The sequence below is a fragment of the Dinoponera quadriceps genome, unplaced genomic scaffold (genome assembly GCF_001313825.1).
Source record: "Dinoponera quadriceps isolate SergipeBrazil2010 unplaced genomic scaffold, ASM131382v1 scaffold2600, whole genome shotgun sequence".
NCBI lineage: Eukaryota > Metazoa > Arthropoda > Insecta > Hymenoptera > Formicidae > Dinoponera > Dinoponera quadriceps.
This window is the reverse complement of record NW_014556795.1, coordinates 37,018-58,557: the sequence shown is the minus strand read 5'-3', so window position 1 is coordinate 58,557 and position 21,540 is coordinate 37,018. Positions and strand designations below refer to the sequence as shown.

Sequence of the window (21,540 nt, the reverse complement as noted above, 5' to 3'; positions counted from 1 at the left end):
TATAGTAAGTCGTTAGGGAGGTTAACCGAATTCAATCAGGTAATCCGCACATTGAGAGAAACTCGTCGCGAGATTCGTATTGCTACCGCGAGTCACGTAACGGCTCGCGGTAGCGTTACGAAGGTGTAAATGTCAGCGGCGATAACAACACGTTTCTGCCCCCGAGAGAAGCTCGCCTGCCGGTGTATAATCTTCTTACGCTACTGATCCGTAATTTGCACGCTGCTTTATAGCCGCCCGAGCAGACCATACAGGGTGTGCGGAACTTCAAGACTTTGTCTTTCCATAGCAACGCGAGTTTATTACAAATTAATCAACTTACGTCACTCCAGTTTTAACAAGCGCAGTCACGAAGCTTCATCGGTGAGACTCTCTCAGAGATGGATTCTCACGGAACCCGTTCGATGGGGTAAACGGGGAAAAATATTTCGCAGCAAATTTCTTGGCGAGTTTCTTAGTTACAGCAAAATAATTTGGTTATACCAACGTTTTGTTAGAAAAAAAATAAAATCATTTTGTCCGTGTATCAAATCTACTTGCTATCCACGTGGTAACCATGTAACTAGAAGAGTACGTAAAAGAAATTTGCTATGCCGACAGAATATTTTCTTCTCATGTGTTTCAGTAACAAACAAACAACGCGCGAGCATTGAAAGATTTGGCTGAATAATTCGAATTAAATTGTTTGGTTATCGTAACGAAATTATTTAATACCATATGTTGTACTTTTTACTATTATTTAATACCATATGTTGTACTTGTTACTATTTAATACCATATGTGGTATTACATTTACTGTGGTATTAAATGATTTGGCTGCAGTAACCAGACAATTTAGTCGAAAGTAATCTTGATAATTATTACCAAATCTTTTTTCAGTATAAACAAACATTGTTTGACAAATAAATATACAAACGATATTTACTCGAATGCTTTTGATTCTCGCGTTCACGAGAACGTAACATAAATTCCGCAGAGGGGGGAATAAAAGAAGCATTCGTCGATGTTAAAGTTGCGCAAGATTCGAATCCACAGCACCCAGTATGTCGCGCGGATGAGTAGAAACTCGTTGCTGATCGATCGATTGGCCGACAGACAGCTCGTATACGCTCGCGCGGTCCAAAGTTCCGCTGCGAAATGCAACGACTTACGATCCAAATTGCGCGAGACTCTAACGGTACCGCGAGACGTGTGATTATTGTTAGGAACGACCGCGCATTATCGCAAGGTGCTTTGCATTCTCGCGATCGAGCCTGAGGATTACCGACGTGACCTCCCACGAAAGATCGTAGCCCGATGATCTCGCGAGGACAAAGGTGAGCTTCAGAGAGATCGAAGACATTCGGACGCACGTGGCGCTCGACTCTCCCGCTTAATGAGCTCTTCCGGCTTTGTACCCTGACTGCTGCTGCTACTTACTAAATTAGTTAGATTTTGTCGGAATAACTGTTGCGAAATTTGGTATTAATTACCAAGTATTTAGTTGGCCTGCGGTATGAACGACTTTTATTCCGAGTTGAATCAACTGAATAAAATAGCTGCCAAATATTTAACATCTGTTATCAAATATTTCGTGATTATTGTTAGATAATTAGTAAGTATTATTCAATTCCATTCTTATAAAATATTTCGTAACTATTAGTACATGACTCCTCTAACACGCTCACACACACTCTTTCTTTTTCTCCCGTACAAAAACACATTATAAGCACGAGACATCACGAGAGCTTGTAGTAATCATCCGAATAATCATTTCACATGGATCAAGCAAATTATTATTTGAATGTAGCATTTATTTTCCTTCTTTTTTTCAGTGCGGCGTTTTCACTTCAAATAAAAATCATTTCACTCGTTTTGAGTGCGATTCGGAAAAATGTCGAAAATGCGAGTATGAAGGAGATGCGTTGCGCTTGTTACCATCGATTTTGTCAGCATTCAAAGTGTTATTGGAAAATAAATTGAATTTGCTGTCCGCATGACTCGATTAAATAACAACGCTATTATAAATACCGGATAGATGGTGCGTAGAATCGGAGATAATAATACGGCGATGAAGTTAATTGAATTTGACGCACTCACCGTAGAGGAACGCATTCCCTAGATTGGGATTGGATACCGGTGCCGCAGGATCGAGAACACTCGCTCCACGAGCTCCACGTGCCCCAAGCGCCCCTTGCTCTATTGTCACGCCCAATCCCGAATTGCGTTCTTTCCTGGTACATGTGATACACCTGAAAAGATCAATCGTCGCTCTCAGAACACTTCTTCTTCCATGAGATTCTTGCGCACATCCCGACAACTAGCTTTCGACGCATCGCCGGGCTTATCTATATCGTCTCTTCTGTATCGCGAACGTAAGAGGCGGCCCGAAGAGCGACGATAGTTTTCAGGGGAGGGAAAAAGGTACCTAGGTGGTAATTAAATGATGGGCCCCCGATACCGTGTCCGGTATTTCTACTCCGGTTAATCACACGCCGGCATCATAGAGCACAAACTGTTTGTTCGGTAATTAATATCGCGAACGAGATTCCAATTAGACCTCGGCATTTCGGTGCGTTTCGCCGGCTCCCTTGTCGTGATTAATTAAACGAGAGATCGATCGCGGTACCTACGCGCTGGATTTACGGCGTCCGATCTATCTCAGCGAGCTGTCCGTTGTATTAACTTCTGCCGGAAGTTCGCCGAGGGGATATCGTTCTGCGGGAGAAAGGATCCTCACGCGAATATCTCCTCCTCCCTTCGATCGCGTCTAATTAATCGAGTCACATATTTTCGATCTTTATTCCGGAATACAAATTTCGCCGGTCTACCTTGAGTGACAAGTAACGTTCCTTCCATCTTTAACGGCCTCTTAAACGCGACTTTTATTCCATCCACGCTAGCGTTGACGGTTACTACATCGCTTCTTCTATTCCAAACGAGCCGATGAAGATTTACCAAGTGTTGATTCAATATTTGTCGGCGGAAAATTTTCGAAAGGACGTCGAAGTTACACTGAGAGAACAATTTTGTCTATTTGTAGCTATAATTGCATAAGGGAAAGTTATTATCATTTTTCTAATAAGTGTTGCTACAGTGTCAGTAATGATAACCTTACGTGCATATTGCTGCTAGTACATTTTAGGTTAAAACTAGGAGAAAATTTATATATAATAATATTATAATAATATTGAGGCCGAAATAACTATAGGAAGAAAAAAAGATCAACAAACCTCTTGCAACACAAATTTTCCAGTGTCATCAAATATTAATATGTCTGCTAAAAAAGAATCCTGGGACTAGTAAATAGAAAATGCATCTCGATTATATTAATCGGGAATTGAAGGACTTTGCTTGGTAAGGATTTATTCTCCGCGTATATGAGCCGGGGAATTATCCTTGCGTCAATACACGGCTAAGCTCTCGCAGACATTAATACAATTGATAATATTAACAAAGCTAGAAAATCCGTGCTTCTTAAAAGACCCGTTAATCTCTCTTCTTTTCCTTGGTAAACATCAATTTCGAAAATGATCATCATTTAAATAGCCTAAATGTATCATTCGCTGTAATTATGAATTCGTGTTATTTTTTAATTTTCTTCGAGGAAAACAACCGTACTAATATATTATAATAAAAGTGATAATACATACAGCGTAATAAAAATAATCTCTCCTTTTTTCGAATCTCCCTATGAAACCTAAAATTCATCGAAGAGAGAATACAGCACGGGCGGTTAATTTTTCATAAACACTACGCATCATTTCGTGAGAAACTACGAATTTGGAATTCTAGTAGGAGCTTTCAGCCGCCTTTTTGCAAATCGTTAACCTCGGCAGACTAATACTTCCTTAATGCCCGGCATTAACTCCGGAATGTTAATCACAGCGCGTTACTATACGGTACAGCCCTGCACAAAGAAGGAAATACGCGATAGGTGCTCAACGATACAATGTACCGAACATCGAGAGAACATTTGTGCAACGATAGTTTGCGGTATCGGGGTAGAAGTAGCCCGGATCAGGTCAGCATTATATATAATAAATATAATTGTGCATTGATTGAGAAATGTATATACGCTTAAAGCTGTTTAATAATAAATGAGCGGTCGGAATCTAGTGAAATTTTGTTTTGGAATTATTCAGTGCTTGTCAAAATAAATCGATGCGTTTCAAACGAACGTTTCAGGTCCACGATAAGGGTGCGACTTCGAGAATGCGGTCCGCCTTTTCTAGGGCGATCTATTTTCGTGCTTTCCAGAACAAACGGACTCTTTAGGCATAATTATAACGCGGTGTTGAGTGCACGTGGCTCACAGAACAGCGGAGAGTGTTTGCGCGTCGCCTTAGTCGTCGTATGGCCTTGCCCGTCGCGCCAGTGTAATTTAGGGACCTCCTCTCGGTGTCAATTAATTACCCTCTCGACGTGCCACCCGGTATAGCCGCCACGTAATTGCGTATTAATTCCCGCAAGTGGCTTGAATTAATATGCATCGCGCGACGAAGAGGTGAGATCGCAGCGATAGCCGGGAGACAAGCCGAGCTTGTTGTGATTATTTGTTAGCGTTTAATTGGTAACGTGGCATTCAATGAAAACCACTATAACCAACTTCTTGTAGCGTCTATTAGCCATTAAATCGTTAATCTCCCGCGATTCCTCGCTCACTGACGACAGATGCTCTATTTTATACTAAAGACTCTCTCTTTGCAAATGAATATTAAAAAGGAAGACTGAATTCAAGTGTATAATATGTTGCAAAAGATTTCAAGCAGAAATTACGGACAACCTTTTTCACCCTGGCAATAGTCTACGAGGCTTACACGCGTTTTCTTATCCCTCCTGCTATGTTTTGTATAAGAAAAAAGTTGAGCGACCACTGTTATTATCAGCCTGACCCAATGAAATAACTAGTTTCCTGCCGGCAACCAGTCTATACAAAGACAATAAGTAAAAATTTAACTTAATATAAGAAAGACTAAAAAACCACGATTTTTACCATTTTTTTCGTGATGTAGAGTTGCCACTATAATATTATTTCGTGCACTTTCAACAAATTAATTTCTTCACTGGTTCTTCGAAAGTATTCGTATAACAAATATAACGATAAAGACTCACTTCTACGGGATATTTCTCGGGCATGTAGGAGGACGAGACACCGGCCGCGCTAAGCATCGTCAAGACTAGAATCGATCTGCAACAGAGATAGAGGCAAACATAATTCGATTTATTGTATAAACACGATGATCGATGAGCGCAGTAAACCGCAATTTACACTTTCGTGACCGAAAACCGTTTGCGCCGGACGGAGCAATTACTCCTTTATCGCTTGCAGCATCTCCCTCCCTTTCGTTCGGTTTCATTGAGTTAGAAATTTCAGGAATGCGATCTTAATCTTTATTGGACGACTGAGGCACACATCTTATTCTCTACGAATGATAACGCTGGATTAAAGCCAATAATGCGGACGATAAATCCCTCCGAAAGAAAAAAGCATCGAAAATTCTACTTTGACGCTCTTAAGAATAGTTTACTTAGATGGCTTATAGACTAATAAAAACCTACTTTTACTCCCCTCCCCGACCTATCTCATATCATACTGTGTCGTAAAATTAGAGATTTAACAAAGAGCAAAATTTCGACCGGACAACATTTTTCTTTTCATTAAACACGTCTGATACAAACGTATTCGTTACGCATGCTTGTGATCTCTCTCATACTTTCAGCGACAAATAATCATATAACAGGTGAAATGAAATATCCACGAAGGTCAGCCTTACCAACTATTATCGCTGGCAAGAATCGTTGGAAATCTATTTATCTGGAAAAGTGCGATTTGCGTGTAGTTGTGCGACTAATAGCTCAAGTACCGTGCCTGCAGGCAGAAGATGTATTTCTCGTTGACAAGCCTCGGACACATGTTGCTTCCGTTGGCGTAATCATCGTGCAGCCTGACTACGTAGCTCGGTGTGCGTATAGATCTTGGCGATCGATTCGCGTCGCCTTATCTCGGCTCGATCGAACAACGCCACACGCACGTCCCAATTTTTCCACCGTTCTCCCCCTCCGTCGACATGCAATCACAGCATCCGTTACTTCGCGGGATTGCCGTTCCCATAGGTGCAAACTCGATTCGTTAATTGCGCGGTATTACACTGCGTTATCAGAGGGAAAAAATTAGCTATGAATTTCGGTGCAAGAGACGGCTGGGCGACCGAAGCGCATAAACGGAGCGGAGCGAGCGCGCTTTCGCTCGCGTGAACCTCGTGTTTTGTTCGCCGCTTTTCGATGCTAATTATTCGTAATCATAAGCTTAAACGGCGAGCAAGGAACGCGAATAGAAAACCGCCCACGGCGATGATAGACCTGCGCTCTGATGCACCGCCGTATCATTTCTCCGCAGAAAAAGCGGACGAACTTGAAAGCGGCGAGTAGGAACTGGACGAGATGCAGATGAGGATACGCTTTGATGTCTTTCCCCGTGACGATCGAAAAATATCGCGAAATTGATCAACACATATATGATGGCGTACTAAATACAAGACTGATTACATACTCTCATTCGTTGATGCGGGCAGACATTCCTTTCGCCTTCTCATGCGCGCGCTATGCGATTGTACACAATTTGTGTGATCACAATCCGATAACCTGTACAAATTTGGTGGGGACTATAATATATTCACAAATCTATGATGCCCAACACGGGCAGTTCCAGTTAAAAGTATTATACATCAAAGCGCGAAAAACGATTATTTCTCGGTGAGTTTTTAGACGTTACATATAAGTTCGATATTCCTTTGCTAAGTAGTCAAAGCTGCATATCATAAATCATATTTATAAACATTTAGTACAGAGTTCCTTCGCATTAAACCTTATATTTCCTAACAATATTGTCACGGGCCAATTATGTTAAAGGCTGACGAGTAATCAAGGTGCTCGAGCGGAAAGCGATCCAATAAAACATGCATACATGGGGGAGTGCCACTGAACCGAGTAAAGTGTGCCACTAAGCACTAATAACGTTTCACTTGTTGCGTTTTCTCGGAAAGCTTAATTAATCATTACGACGCGGAGAAGAGGAGGTAGCGGATGCACCGCGACGATGCAGCCGCAAAAGGGAAGACCGCCCGCCGCTACCACCGAGCAACAGTCGGGTGCGTGCGCGCGAAATCAGAAAAACGCATTATCTTGACTTTCCACGCGATGCGCGCTCGTAAGTGGTGCATCCGACTCGCACGGGAGCGACGAGACGTAGCGCCGGAGACGGCTGAGAGAGGAGCGGAAAGAGATCGAAGAGATTGCAGCCGGATCGGAAACGAGGCATTCTGACTTTTGTCGGAGTTTGCTATTAACCGTGCAGACATTTTCTCGGAATCTAATTTCGATCTAATCCGATTTTTCCGAATAATTCCGGAAGAATGATGGATTCTAAGTTGAGGAATCTACGCAGGTTCTATTTAAAAGTATAACGTTATTTGCAATTAAATTAACAGTATGTTAAAAATCTTAACAAGGGCCGATCGTGACGCAAGTACAAAATATTTTTCCACCATCTATATTATGGCTGAACAAAATCTACGAAATACTTGAAATATTCACACTTTACGAGTGTACGCACACACCTCTCTATGTAATAACATTACCTCGTTTATTAATCTCTGATATTCGATCCAACTGTTGTTCAACTTTGGCGATGACACTCGCACGAGGCAAACAATAGCCAATCGTCATCGTGAAAAAAAGGCTACATCCCGTGTTTGGTACAAGACTAGGATTCCCGATAGAAGAATAACCTGTTTTAGACTGCTTTGGGTATTCTAATCTATGTTGGGAAAATGTCTATGCGGCGATCGAATGCGCTCGGAGAGATGCACTTTCGACATCCCGTATGAATTTTCTCCCCGCGAGGGACATCCTGTGTCGCTTAAAGCAGTACCCCGACAGAGATCCCGTGTTTATCAGCAGCAACGCGATCGCTGAGTCGCGAATACATTCTTGCGGATGTATCGGCGATCGATCTCACAACAAGAGCCCATGAGAGAAGTTATCCGCGACCCGTTACGACTTCCCCTATCTTACGGCCCGTCGGCGTATCTCGCGCTTACAACAAACAATGCCAGTCTTGTGCTCAATGGCGTAGGAATGCGAAAAATCGATCAATAAGAAACGCGCGGCTTATGAACCTCGGCTAGAATCCTTCTATTCAAGACGAGCGCGTCAATGGCAGCCAGATACGCCGCCGTAAAGTCAAGGGGCTTCAATGGCTCCCATTAAGGGAGAAGCCCGCTCTTTTTGTCGCTAGAGTGAAATTATTAGCTCTATGCTCGACTTCCGCGAATCTCGCGGAATTCGGACCAGGAAGCAGACCTCGGAGCGATAAATAGAATTCTAAGCGAACGAGTGTGAAGGAGACCGGCAGGAAATGTCATAATAATGACGCATCGGAGATACACGGAAAAGTGACTCCGATAGCATGAACTGAATTTCCCTTTGTCCGAAGAAAATTCGGTCACAAGGACAGAAAAATTCCTGTAAACAATTTTATATTAATTTTAACATATGGCCGCTCAACTTTTTGTGTTGATTTAACGCAAGATGAATACGTTAAGGAGCAATAGTATGTGAAAAATTCACACTTTGACACTATTTACGAGCAAATTTTATGTAAAAATAATGCATTTATAATGTTAAATACAAGAAAATGTTATTTTTTACATGCCGCGTCGTTAAAATTCCTGTATTACGTGGCCAATGAACAAATTCTCATCTAATGGTACGTGCTGAGAGACGGAACAATAGCGGGTCACGCGATGAGTTTAACGGCGCCATATATTAATACAGCTCTAGCCGCGTCTCCGACCGTGGCTCGACATTGTAACTTTTACGCCGGTATTATAAATAAACGGCACTTGCCCCGCAATTACGGCGGATCGTAAAAATTGCGCCAGCCGCATGAAAGTTGCATTTAACATCGCTTCAAAGTCCCGATCGACAATTTCAGACTATTATAAGGTGATGTAACGTCGAGATCGAACGATGCCGTAATTCCCAACAGTGATATCGTTTCACAGAGCGAAACTCCCAAATTTGATTTCGCGGCATCGCTCATCCTCCCGAATTTTCGATTCACCGTTAACCGTGTATCGCCAAAATTGGAAGCGCACGTTGAAATAAAAGCCCCACGAGAGACATTCGCAGGTACGTATCTCGAAATGTGATATTTTCAAAAGTTCCAGGTACGTATCTCCAACTTTCGCGATACTTGGTTAACAATGGTTGGAGAAACACTCTTTAGCCGTTGGAGAAATTTTTTCTTCATATTTGGATCATCGTCTCCGAAAGGTGTACGTATTAAATTTCCAACAATCGCGAGACATATTCCGAGATAACATTCGCCGACAGGTGAAGCAAGATTATGGGGGAGAAGCAACGGGGAAGAAGAAGGTGGATGCACATCGTCGCGGGAGGGCCGCGGTACCACGGTGGTCCTTTGAGGGGAATTTTCGTCGCCATCGGGGCCCGAACCGACGATGCAGCGGACACAAAAAGGAATGACCGTGAAATATGATGCACGATACGCGGCATTGTCTTCGACACGAGAACCGTTCTCTTTCTTTCTCTCGTTCTCTCTCTTTCTCTCTCTCTCTCTCCAAGAGAAGTCGGACAAGATGGGCGTGTGTGAGTCTCGAATGGCTCCTCTAATGATACCGGAGCACCTCGATCAGCTTAAGGGAGATTTCCACTGTAGTATTGGGCGACAGCCCGCTCAATCCAAAGCGCGCGGTTAATCCGCTCCCGTTTGAACTACGGGGCTCCGTAGTTAAGCGTCGTCGGTATCTTACGGTAATCTCGCTGGAAATAAACAGCCACCGATGAGAGTAATTAGCAGGGCATCCGCGAGAGAAGCTATCTCGTAAAAAATATTCCCCGATAAAATCGGAATCGATTGGTATTTTTACAGTGGGAATCAATACTGTCTTTCGAGTCTCGTTATCATTCCAACATGCCACCAGAATCAAATCGGCATCTGCTCGACTAAAAATCGGTCAGTGTCTCGCCAACAGTTATTTTCTATTTGGGAAAGATCGTTTAGTTTTCGCTACGTATTTTCCCTCATGTTCGCCAACGGAGGCATCGCGAAAGTGTAAATCGAGCTTTACGCGCGTACACGCGTCGTACGCGGCAGATATCGCACGCAGGTGCAATCGGTGCATGTTGCCGTTACTGTTGCAGTTGCTGCGCCAGAAGGCGGTCTCTGAGGCGGCTCTGTTGTAGTTGTTGTCGTCATCCTCTCTTCCCCTCAGTATTTACCTCCCCCTATTGAATAGCCGCCGATCGTCGGCTGCAGCCTCGTTATACCGTTTGAGAACATCGCCCAAAGGCCGATGTATGCCGCGAATACCAGAGAAGTCTATGACACTTCGTCGAAGGTGGCGCACGAGCACTTCATTTTCGATATCAACTATGTATCGGAGGAACATGTTTAGAAACTTCTAAAGTACACATAGAGAAAAAAGATTGGTTCAATTAAATTCTCGCAGGCTTCAAAAAATCGATTTTTTGCATTTTATTAAAGATTCAAATCTTAGGAACATCTCAGGTCTTTTAATGTATTAAGATTCCGAAAACTGGCCGAGTTATATGAATTTAACCTGAAGGCGCGTAAGTAGCAATCGCGAAACGAGAGAAAACATTTATAAGCTTCACGAGAAGGGCCGAACAGCCTGCAGAAACGAGCAGGCAGCCCTACATGAGTTTCATGAGGAAGATGAAAGGCACACTTTATGGCCCTAAAATCGCAGAACAACTCGAAGTAAATCGACATACTCTGAAACAGTAACTTTAAAGCCGTTTTTCTTGACAATTGTTAAGCTGGTCAGCAACTTTTCTCGGAAACCAATGAACCGATTGCTTTTGGATAAACTTATGTATGTAACAAACATTACTCTCTATTATATGAATGTACAGAATTTCAATATCTGTAAAACGTTTTTTTTTTGCAAAAACGTACGAAATGTATGCGAAAATCCGGAATTTTTTTCCTTCTGTCATATTGTCACTTTCTCCATTTTCGTGTATTCTAATCCGATAAAAGTGACGATCGTGACGAAGAGTGATTATTGCATCTGTTTAAATTTATGTCGCTATAACGCGATATCAGAGTAACGTCGCTAAGTAGTCGTTGCTCCGCTCATTATCGAACTAAGCGAGGCATCGTCGGGTCGGTCGACGCAACGCGCACCGCGAAGGTGTTTCGTGACCTCGTTTAAACGTCTGTTAGCGCATTTCAAGGCAATCGTCGTCTATCTAGCCGGGTATTGTTTTTTTCGTTCGAAATCGTCGCACGGCTGGTGGAGCTAACAACGGCAGCTATCGATGATGCAACCGGCCCGTAATCGCGTCGAATGGATTCGCCATTAGCCAGATATTCGGAGAACGCGGATACCAGGCCAGGAAGGGATGATAGCCGATTAAGATGGCAGGACGTAGCGCAAGGATGGAGGGAAAAGTCGACTTAATTAAAAAAAAAAAAATTTGATAACGATATCAAAAGATTGGTCGAATCAATGTGACAATGAACACAAAACCGAACGTGCTTGAAGGAAACGTTTCTCGCTCTTATAGGCAGAATTTGATCCGCAGAGACCAGAAATCCCTTCCACCCAGAATGCGTTTGGTTCGTTCATTGTCACGTTAATTCGATCGATCTTTTTTCCCGAAATCAACAAATGCGTTCACATCACCGTGATGCAAAATTGTAAGTTAGGGATCTACAAAATGTCACATTCCGACTTTGCTTGCGCCATGCAAGCAGGATGCCGTTTCGCACAAGATGCCCTACTGAGCGCGCGACTTTGTAGACACGAGTTAGACACGCAGGTCGTGAAAACAGATGAGGGACCGGTATGTACGCGGTGGCAAAAGCGTTCGGAAAACCGGCCGATCGACGCAACGGACGGGGCTCGACGGGAAGTAAAATTAGCGCGAATCGCCCGCGGGCGGTATACCTACCTACATGAAGACGGGCCATCTACGCTGAAGAGCGTCTTGTTAGCTGCACGCACGACTGCGCGTACGTACCTCCACGTGAAACCCAATACACCCGAGCCGAGAGATCAAGGTGGAAGGATATACCCAGGACTGAGTTGATCGCGCGACGCGTGACCACACGTGTGATTTAGGCCAGTTTCTGGGTGTGGACGGGACGAGTGATAATGGGAGACGCTTCGTGTCCGCGCGGAACGATTCAAGTTCTCCCACGATTACCGTGCCAGGCTATCAAATTGAGCGATCGAGCTGGATAGAAAAATTCCTTCACTTGGGCGAAATATCGAAGAAGTTTTGCAAGAATTATATATAGTTGCTGGGATCTTACAATAAATAAATCCACGCAGTTAAGAACTTGTATGTGTTTATATAAAGTGCATGTGGAAATATTTTGTGTTAAATTTAACTCCATGGAAATTTTTGTATCAACCTAACACGAGGTGAATATCTTGAAAAGTTATACAAATATTATGTAGAAAATTAAAATACATTAATCGACATTGAAATGTGAAATGTGTGATTTTAACACTTAAAAGTGTTATTTTAACATTTGCACATGTTGAATATTGACTCAATACAAAATATTTAGATATTACAATATCAACACACGATTATGTTAAAAATTTAACACAAAAGTTTTAATAAGAATCGATTTTAACACAAAATGTTTTTTTATTATGTATGACTGTCTCTCGCATAGAAATCGAGCTTCCAACACTAAAAGAAGTACACTTTATATTACCAAAGGCCGATCACTGTGAAGCTGCTTTGTTTGTTGACAACCTTTGTCCTACTTAATAAAGATTTTGTTCTTTGTAGATCGACTCGTTTCGGATAAAAGTGTCTACGAGACGATTATAACAACATTTTAACAGTCCGGTACATCGAATGAATGACGTTATATTTTAGAAATCGGTTTGTTTCTATTTCAATTCTCGAACGGTCTGAACGATGAAAAGCCCATATACATACGAGGCTTGTAGAGCTTAATGGATAAAACGACATACACATCGCCATCCGAGACGCTGTCAGGTGAAAGAGTTGTCGCGAATCGTTCGTTATTCGACGCGCGCCCCGCTCTCGCATCCTCCCACGCTTCTATTAATATCCGTGTGCGTGTATGAACAAACAGCGCTTATGCATCTTCGTTGGTTATGGATATCGTAAAGACGAAGAAATGGCCGTCGTGGAATTCCCTTGAAACTCGCGCGCCGGGGGCTCTTCTCTATATTTTTTGAGAAACGATTATGACAAAATATATGAAATATTTTCTACCTTAATTTCACTAATTTCGCCGAGTGACTCTAGTCATGTAATTTACAGTGAAAGAGAAGCAGCAAAACTGGCATAGGTGTGGTACATACCCGTGTTTGCCAAATGGAAAGTACCAAAGTCTGTTAGACAGAACATTGATTTCGTCTACTGTGTACAATAATTGGAGTGGCAATTTATGTCTGCAAAAGCGTTCGGTTTATGTTATTAGCGTCGCTTGCTTTTTCGTTGTTTTTGATGAACTATCTTCTTGTGAGAATGAAATTAACAAATTATCGTCATTAATCAGCGGGAAGTAACTTATTTTATAATACTATTTTATATTATGAGTTTTGAACTTTTTAAATCACTTTGGATTCTGTGCCGATCTCTATCCTCTGTCAGTGAACCACTGTGAAAAAAGTTAGATCATTCTGTATTGTTGTAGATTGACATAATTATAACTACCATTATATACTACCGATAACTGATTCTCTTGTGTTTATTTAAGATGGTCGGAAAGAAGAAGTCAGAGAATATCTTTCCACATAATAAAGGAACAATATGCACTGTAAATTTAAAAAAAATATGTAAGATTAAAGATAAGATGTAAATACATATAATAAGTATACAAAATAATATATAAATCCAGTTTATTTTTTTATAATTTCCTACACATTTCAGTTTTAATTCCTAGAAACGTCAACCCTTAAACATGATAAAAAAATTTACAAGGAAATATGTAACAAGACTATCAAATGTTTCGATAGAGAAATGTTGCATTCGTGCATAACAACATAATGAAATTTTAGTCCTACACTTTCAACGGGTCTTTAAAGCCCAAAAATAAAACGGTACGTCGGTGCTTTCCCTCTAACAAAAGCATCGACGCAAAAATACCGACGAACCGTTTAATACGATAAAAATATGCGTCGTGGCTTCGCCGTGTACGACGAGCGTGTTTCATATACCATCCCGAAGAAGTGAGAGAGCGAAGCAAAGTACCCTCGCGTGCGAGAAGTTTTGAATTCGTACATCAATTACGCGCGGAATTAATTGCGAGTCCGGCTTGTTTACCGTTGACCGTCTCAAAACGTTGAGGTATTCCGTTCTCACGCCGCTGGATTCGCCTCGAGAATCGAATGATTAAAAAATCGTCGTACGCGCGAATCATTCCCGCGCGTTGTATCATTACTCATCCGTAATTCACGGGCATCGCCGCGAACTCGTCGGAGTCTCTCTCCCTCGCCGGCGACTTATTAATATCAGGATCCATCGAATTAAGATTCCTCCGTGCAGTCACGCATAGATCATCCGATTGCGCTCGACAACGAGGCGACCCAAGTCTTACATTCTATTCCTCCTCGTGGCTGATTAGCGGCCGGGAAAGGGGCTGCTATGAATCGATAATGATCGACGGCTGCAACGATCCCCTTAATGACTCTCTCGGTACAATGTCGTTGTATTTCCTCGTTGGATTATTCGCTCGTCCCGAGATAACGGAGACCGTAATTGAACGAGCGATCGTTTAAAAATGTTCCTCTAAGCATCATTGTCTGTTAACGAACATTTATTGGAACATATCGTCTCCTCTAATTTCAAAATGCTGATTTTTTCCTAATATTTCGATCGGGCGATCATAAACGAGGCACCTCACGCGAGTGATAAACAGACACACTTTAATTAATACGCGAACTGATTAGCCGCTGATAAATTATCAACGAATGCCGGAAAAATGCGCTTCCCTTTTATTACACGGCTTGTAATAAAGCTCGGATCCGCCAGTTAATACTTTCGAAGCCGTGGAAAAATGTTTGGCATTTTCCAAGCTCGTGGCGTTGTTTTTAATTTCGGAAATACGCGTATCGTCATAAAGTGACGCGTTTCAAGGAAAATAATGAAATCCGCACAATCGTGTCGCACAAAGGCGCGGAATTTGATCGACATTCCGCCGCGAGAAAGAAAGCTGTTGTAACTCACGGCGACAAATCCGCGATAATCGACGCGATCGTCGCGATTAATCTCCCGCGGAGTAGACGCGAGAAAGGATCGACCTTCCAGTAGCCGCGAGAACCTTCTTCCCTCTTCTCCGCGCTCGTTTCGGCCGAGTGACGTGAAATTGTAATTCCGTAAAATTAACGTTGCATATGTTAATTATTAAGAACCGGTCTGCCTTCAAGGTTCTCCGTACCGGGACATGTATATGTTCGTGGGCTCGTGCATGATGCACGACCCGGTGTGCATCCTTGTGCATCGGGGTGGCGCAGTTATGCCGCCGATGGTGGCATCCGACGATTCCTTTTGAATCGAGTGGGCGGGATAATTGGGTTTTCCACCTATTTCTTTATCTCGACTAGCGTTTCATACACGTTAGCTTTCGGAGAGAATGGGAACACATCGTTTGCTGCGCGCATTTTTCGCAGCGCCCTCGAGGAACGACTTATCGATGTTCTCTCGCGATCCTTGTCGACAATCGAGAGTGCAGACGAGCCTCCTCCTCGAGAAGGTATTAGGTTGCGGCTGTGTGCAGCGGACAAACAAATCCGTAGAGTACACGGACGGCGCGATGTGTACAAAGCCGGTGTTGTCCGCCGTGTCAATAACGGTCGACGAGAAGAAAACACGTGCGTTTGGTCGCAGCAAACGCGAGCCGTTAAAGCGAAGGATCGCGCAATTTACGGTGCCGATCTCTTTGCGCTCTTTGCGGGGAACAAAAGCCGGCCGGCCCGCCTCGGAGCGGAAAATCGCTTCGACATGCGCTCGATAGCTTGCCGCGAGTAATAGCGCGAGGAAAGTGGAAACGCGGCCTCTCCTGGCGGCGAAGAAACCGGCATTTAGCGTTCGCAGCACGGAGGAAAATAATTTGCCGGCGAATTTTACAGCAAAACGATTTCAGCTAAGAGTGCTAATTCGCTGGTTTCTTCTTCTGCTGAATCTTATTTCGCTGTAGGAACAAGTTAGCGAATGTGGAAAAATTCTATCTTGTCCCAATTAATTGGACACTCAGCGGAGAAAGAAATCAGTAGCTAAATTAGTTCTATGTAACACTTTAGCAGCGTAAGCAATTACTGCAGATTCTTTTGCAAACTCTTTTGCTGCCACGCACTATCGTAAATGTCAATTTTTTGCTAGTGCAGCAATTAAAATTGCTGCAAAAGTTTTAGGTGTACATACATGTTATACAAGCAAGCAAAGGCCGCGTTAATTGTTCGATATTGCCGAGATGATTCTCAGCAACGAGGAAGGAGTTAACGGAAGTACCTGAAAGCATGAATTTCGAACGAAATTTGAGAGCAAAGTTGAAGAAGCGATGTGATTTCACTTGATAATTAATTGCCGGCGCGCTTCGCTAATTAGTTAAACTCTTTAGATAACGAGCGTGGTGTGGATCCCTTGAAGCGATAAAAATAGAATCCGGGAAAACGCTCGAACTAAAATGCCCCGAGTTGCTTTCACGGAAGCTCCTTCTCGTGGGAGAATCAAGTTTTACACACGTCGCGTGTTCTGAGGACGAAATAAAAAGGACATATGAGATTTTCCGAAGAGACACCCTCTCTACAATGAAAATTTCAGACTTAAGCTAATAAGAAATTGACCAATCACAGTCGAACGTGAGAGAGGAATGATCGAATTTCTTGAAATTCTCACTGCAGACGCCACTTAACGCGCGCAGAGAGGAGCTCTTTGTAAAATTCAAGTCTTCTCGAGTAGATCACAACGCAGAAGAATAGACAATGGTGGCGAAAATAAGGCCGGTGGTTTCTCGGTAAACGTCGCGAGATCGAAAGGAATCGCGATAAAGCCCGCTTCCGTCGTTGCGGCGGATAGGAACAAACGGTATACGTGAGCTTACCGATATACGTGCCTCGCGGTTCGTTAAACGCGACCGACCGAAACAATGGCTGGTACACGTAAGGGGGGCTACGTGTGTCGATTCAACCGGGGGACCGTACGCGGCATAGCAAGCACAGGGGCCGAGACGTTGTCTTTGTCGTCTCGCGTCGGCGCCAGTGCGTACGTGTAATAACTTCCGGCCGTGGCTAATTATTTCCTGTCAATGGAACGTTGTAATTAAATCTGAGACGAAATCTCGTTCTCGTTGCGGTTGTGCGACCAACAACGAGAAAATAGGACGATTTCTCGTCGTGGAATAATCAGCTGCTTTTCTCTTCAGTTCAGTTGTCGTTAGAAATATCAATTTAGCATACCCAGAGAAGGAATCAGCCGTACAGACAGTTTCTACTTAAAACCCAGTCCTTGTTAAGTTTTTTTTTAACATACCCGTGTGTTAATTTAACATATACTATTTATCTCAACTATTTCTACTCTAATGTAAGAACAAATGTAGATTAGGTTAGAAGGGGGGTTACTTATGCTAATAATTTCAGCTGATAAAGTTACACCTCTAATAACCAACTTTTATTAGCAAAGTTCGAACTAGCTAATGAGATTTAGCTGTTATTTCACTGAGTACAGGTGAGGGAAGGGATATCCCTCGGGACATCCGTCGGACATTCGCTGAGAATCGTTGCAGGATTCGGTGTAATTGCACGATCGCATGGGTTAAAAAGTCAAGCGCATAAAACGGTGATTTTACTTTGTCGGGGAAGATCGACTAGCTCGGCTCTCGCGAACACCGTTTAACGACCGTAAATTCCCACCTCTCGACTATGTGGATCCACCATGCGCCATCGACTATGGTGTCACGTAGGAGGAGATAACGCGCGGCGCGATCGTGCGTCGATTAAACGCGCGGATTGAAATAATAAAGACTCGAATGCTAACGGAACTTCCGTATAGTCAGAAATCGCCGAGAGATTATCGCGGGGATCAAACTCGGAGGCGTCAATTATGCGAATAATTTTCAAATTGGAAAACAAGCAGGCGGCGCTAACTCGGAGGACTAATTAAGTATTTCTCCACACCATGAAAGCGACATATAACAGTGTGATTTTTCAAGATTTACCAAATTGATAAGAAACTCGATAGTCTCGGCCGCTCGATCTCGGTACAACGACCGAGAATGTTGGATTACGGATGGCTTATTTGTGTAAGCACACACGCGAGAGCAGCGTGATATTCGTGTGTGACGCACGAGAACGATTGTTGGAATCGCGTAAGACATTCGAGTTAACGTGATGCCTGCCGCGTATATAAAAAAATAGAGAATTGGTCGAACATTTTTTCGGATCCGATTTCTCGGAATAATTCTGGATTCTAGTTGGGACATCTACGCAGGTTCTGAAAGTGTTTCAAATAGAGACGGAACGAATATTTTGCTGACATAGCAAATTTCTCAGTTACTATATGGACAACGAAAAGATTTGTACCAATTGTCGTTTGCTACATTATTTTACTGAGCTCTACAAGTTATTTTGCTATAAAAACAAATTAGTAAATATAGGAGAACTCAGTTTTGTTCCAACAGCAAATTAACGCGTCCTAGGGACAAAATCACTCGGCAAAATTTTTTATCTTGGCAATGAGACTGTTTCCGCTCTAATTACGAATAATTTGCTAATTTGGTTGCCAATTAAATTTTATCGCAACGAATATGCAATGATGGTTTCGCGACAATTATCTTGCTCTATGTAAATATTCATATTTTATACACACGCGCGCGCTATTAAGTGATATCAAAAATGTAACTTTGTTTATTAATATCCTAATTTGATTCGCTCGCCTCTGGCGATGATAGTTACACGCGACAGCACATCGCGGAAAACAGGCTTCATCCCGCGTTTGGGATAAGAATGGGATTCCCAATTGGTATCCCAACTTTTAGTGATGCATATAATGTGTATACCATTTTGGAACGATATTTTGAGAGTCTTCTATATGGAAAAATCTGGAGACATTTCTATTTCTAGAAATATTTCTTTTTGGTACATTCGCGGTGGACCTTTTGTGTTATTGCGCGGTGAAAAGTGTGATTCACGTGGAGCATCTTCGTTTAATCGAATTTAACTATGCTTCATCCCCCAACGAGGGGGATTCCTCGCTGCAGTAGAGTGCGCTTTATCGCGTGACAATATTTACTGCTAAATAGTCTCTCGGCGCGATCATGCCGGGTGGCAAGAAGATTCACGCATCTGACTGTCGCACGGGGGAGGCCAGCAATTTGGACGAATATATTAATCCTGCTGCGCCCGCTCGGACAGATCTATGAAATAATAATCGCGATAATAACACCGGAGAGCTACGGGATTTCGCGGTGAATTTCGCGCTCAGTCCCTCCGCTTTTGTGCGATTTTTCATGGAAACGCATTCAGAGTCCGAGAGCTCTTTGACCTTATATAATTGCAGCGACCCTCTTCTCTCTTTCGCTCTTTGCTTCGCGCGTAATACGCGCTCCGTTCTAGCGCGAGGTTTTATTAAACGCGAGAGAAACAGCCGTCGTAAATTTCGAAAAGCGGCGAGTATATAGACGACCGGCATAAACGGCGAGCAGAAACGCGATACGTCCTCTTCGTAATTTTTACGAGAGTCTTTTTTTCCCGGATCATTCTCTTCGCGCATTTCGCATGGTTCTATTAAAATTCGACCGCTTCGTACAAACAATAATAATAACGCTCGTCCTCAAAGGGCGCATCTCCATTCAGAGTATTGTAATTGCTCGTGTGTGAGTATTTATTATAATTTCTCCGTTGCAGGAATAATCACGGGTTTCCCTCAACGGGGAATGGCAGGTAGCGGCCGATATATCGCGAGCTCACTGAAAAATAAACGGTACACTGCGCCTCCGGTATGCATCGCGTATTTTCTTATCTGATGCATCCGTCCACCCCCGACGCTCGCATCACTTCCTTCGCAGCGGACTCTTTTCTCCGCGGCAATTACGCGCGACCGATAAACCAACGGCAAATTCGGTCCGTGAGGTTGCATTTTTTAATCGCCGCTTTAATCGACGATGTATGCTCTTCCTTTTTCTTTACGGAAGGTCGATGTACGTAGAATAAGAGGAAAAAGTAAGGAAGTAATATGGCTAGAAACTGTATTCGAAGCTTCGGCTCCTCGAAGTTTCTCGACACATTATATTCGAATAATGAAATTTTCAAGTGTGAAAATTCCAACATTCGAAACTTCGACGAGTACATACGTTTGTTTAGTAGGCATAGTTAATCAAGTCTTAAAGAATTTTTTCTTGCGTTGCTGTTACACATATCGTGGCAAAATTTATTTTCAAATAAAGTTAACGATATTCGCCGTTTATTATCTGTGCTTTCTTCATTCACTTTGTTTTAAACTAGACAAATATCATAATTGAACAAAAAACAATACGTGTGTCTAAAAGACGTCTTAACGTTGAACTAATGCTCTCTAATTGTACAGCTTTTTGTGGCTCTCCCCAAAATTCGTTCTATTAACAGCTTCGAATAGAGCTCGAAGCTTTTCGTCGTCAAATTATACCAAGATTCCGAATAGTACCTCCCCTATTAAATAACGTTCGACGAGAGTAATTTAAGGGAAGAATGTTTCGTGCGGGATTGAATTCTCAGCGGTGAGACGCACAAGGTTCCGCGTCACAAGCACCGCTGTCCGGGCTCGAGCTATTAAGCTGTCCATTTAACGACCGGCCGAAACAATATGATTAATAACCGAGCCGCGCCCCGTGTCGTAAAGCATACCGCTAACCGGTGCATAATAATATTCGTTGACAAAGTCCGGTTAATTACGAGTTTGTACGCGAGATCAGGCGTCGAGCTTCTGCGCTGAATACCGTTGCTTCTGAGATTTACTAGCCTTTGCTTTAATGGAACAATGGACGCTATGCCTTAGGGAATTGATCTGTGATTTTGGATTCTCGATGTAAATTCAGAACGGAAGAAACCAATTTTGCTAAAACAGCAAACCGCCTGTTAATATAGTGACAGCAAAAAAAAATTGTTCGGACAGCAAAATAATTTGTTAATTGTTATTTGTTGGATACACGCAAAATAATTTGGCTATGACAAGTAAATTTTATTGCAACGATGTTTTGTAACAAGATTATTTTTCCGTACAGCAAATCTCTTTGGTGCCACCATGTTAACAAACAATTTGCTATTTCAGCAAAACTTCCTTTCTCCATGTGTGCTCGTTATCTCGCGCACCTCAATCTTCTTCTACTGATAAGTCCATTATTATCTGAATAATGAAAATGAAAGATTTTCTCAGGAGTACCGAGAGGAAATGTGTGTCGACAATGCATCGCGCTAGTTCAATAACGAACCCTGTGGAAGTATTTTCGAAATGGTCCTTTCGGGAAAGTTCAATAGCTGCGCA

The 21,540-nt window shown here is 42.7% G+C and overlaps 1 protein-coding gene across 4 annotated transcripts in view; it reads right to left on the bottom strand.

The window, feature by feature from the left end:
• LOC106748163 (thrombospondin type-1 domain-containing protein 4-like) overlaps positions 1-21,540 on the bottom strand; it is a 51,008-nt gene that overhangs the window by 14,669 nt on the left and 14,799 nt on the right. For all 4 annotated transcript variants that reach the window (XM_014626410.1, XM_014626409.1, XM_014626412.1 and 1 more), the window contains exons 3-4: positions 5,095-5,170; positions 2,080-2,231 (exon numbers count right to left, since the gene is read on the bottom strand). In XM_014626410.1, the coding sequence (XP_014481896.1) occupies positions 2,080-2,231; positions 5,095-5,170 (228 nt within the window). The remainder of the gene's footprint in view (positions 1-2,079; positions 2,232-5,094; positions 5,171-21,540) is intronic.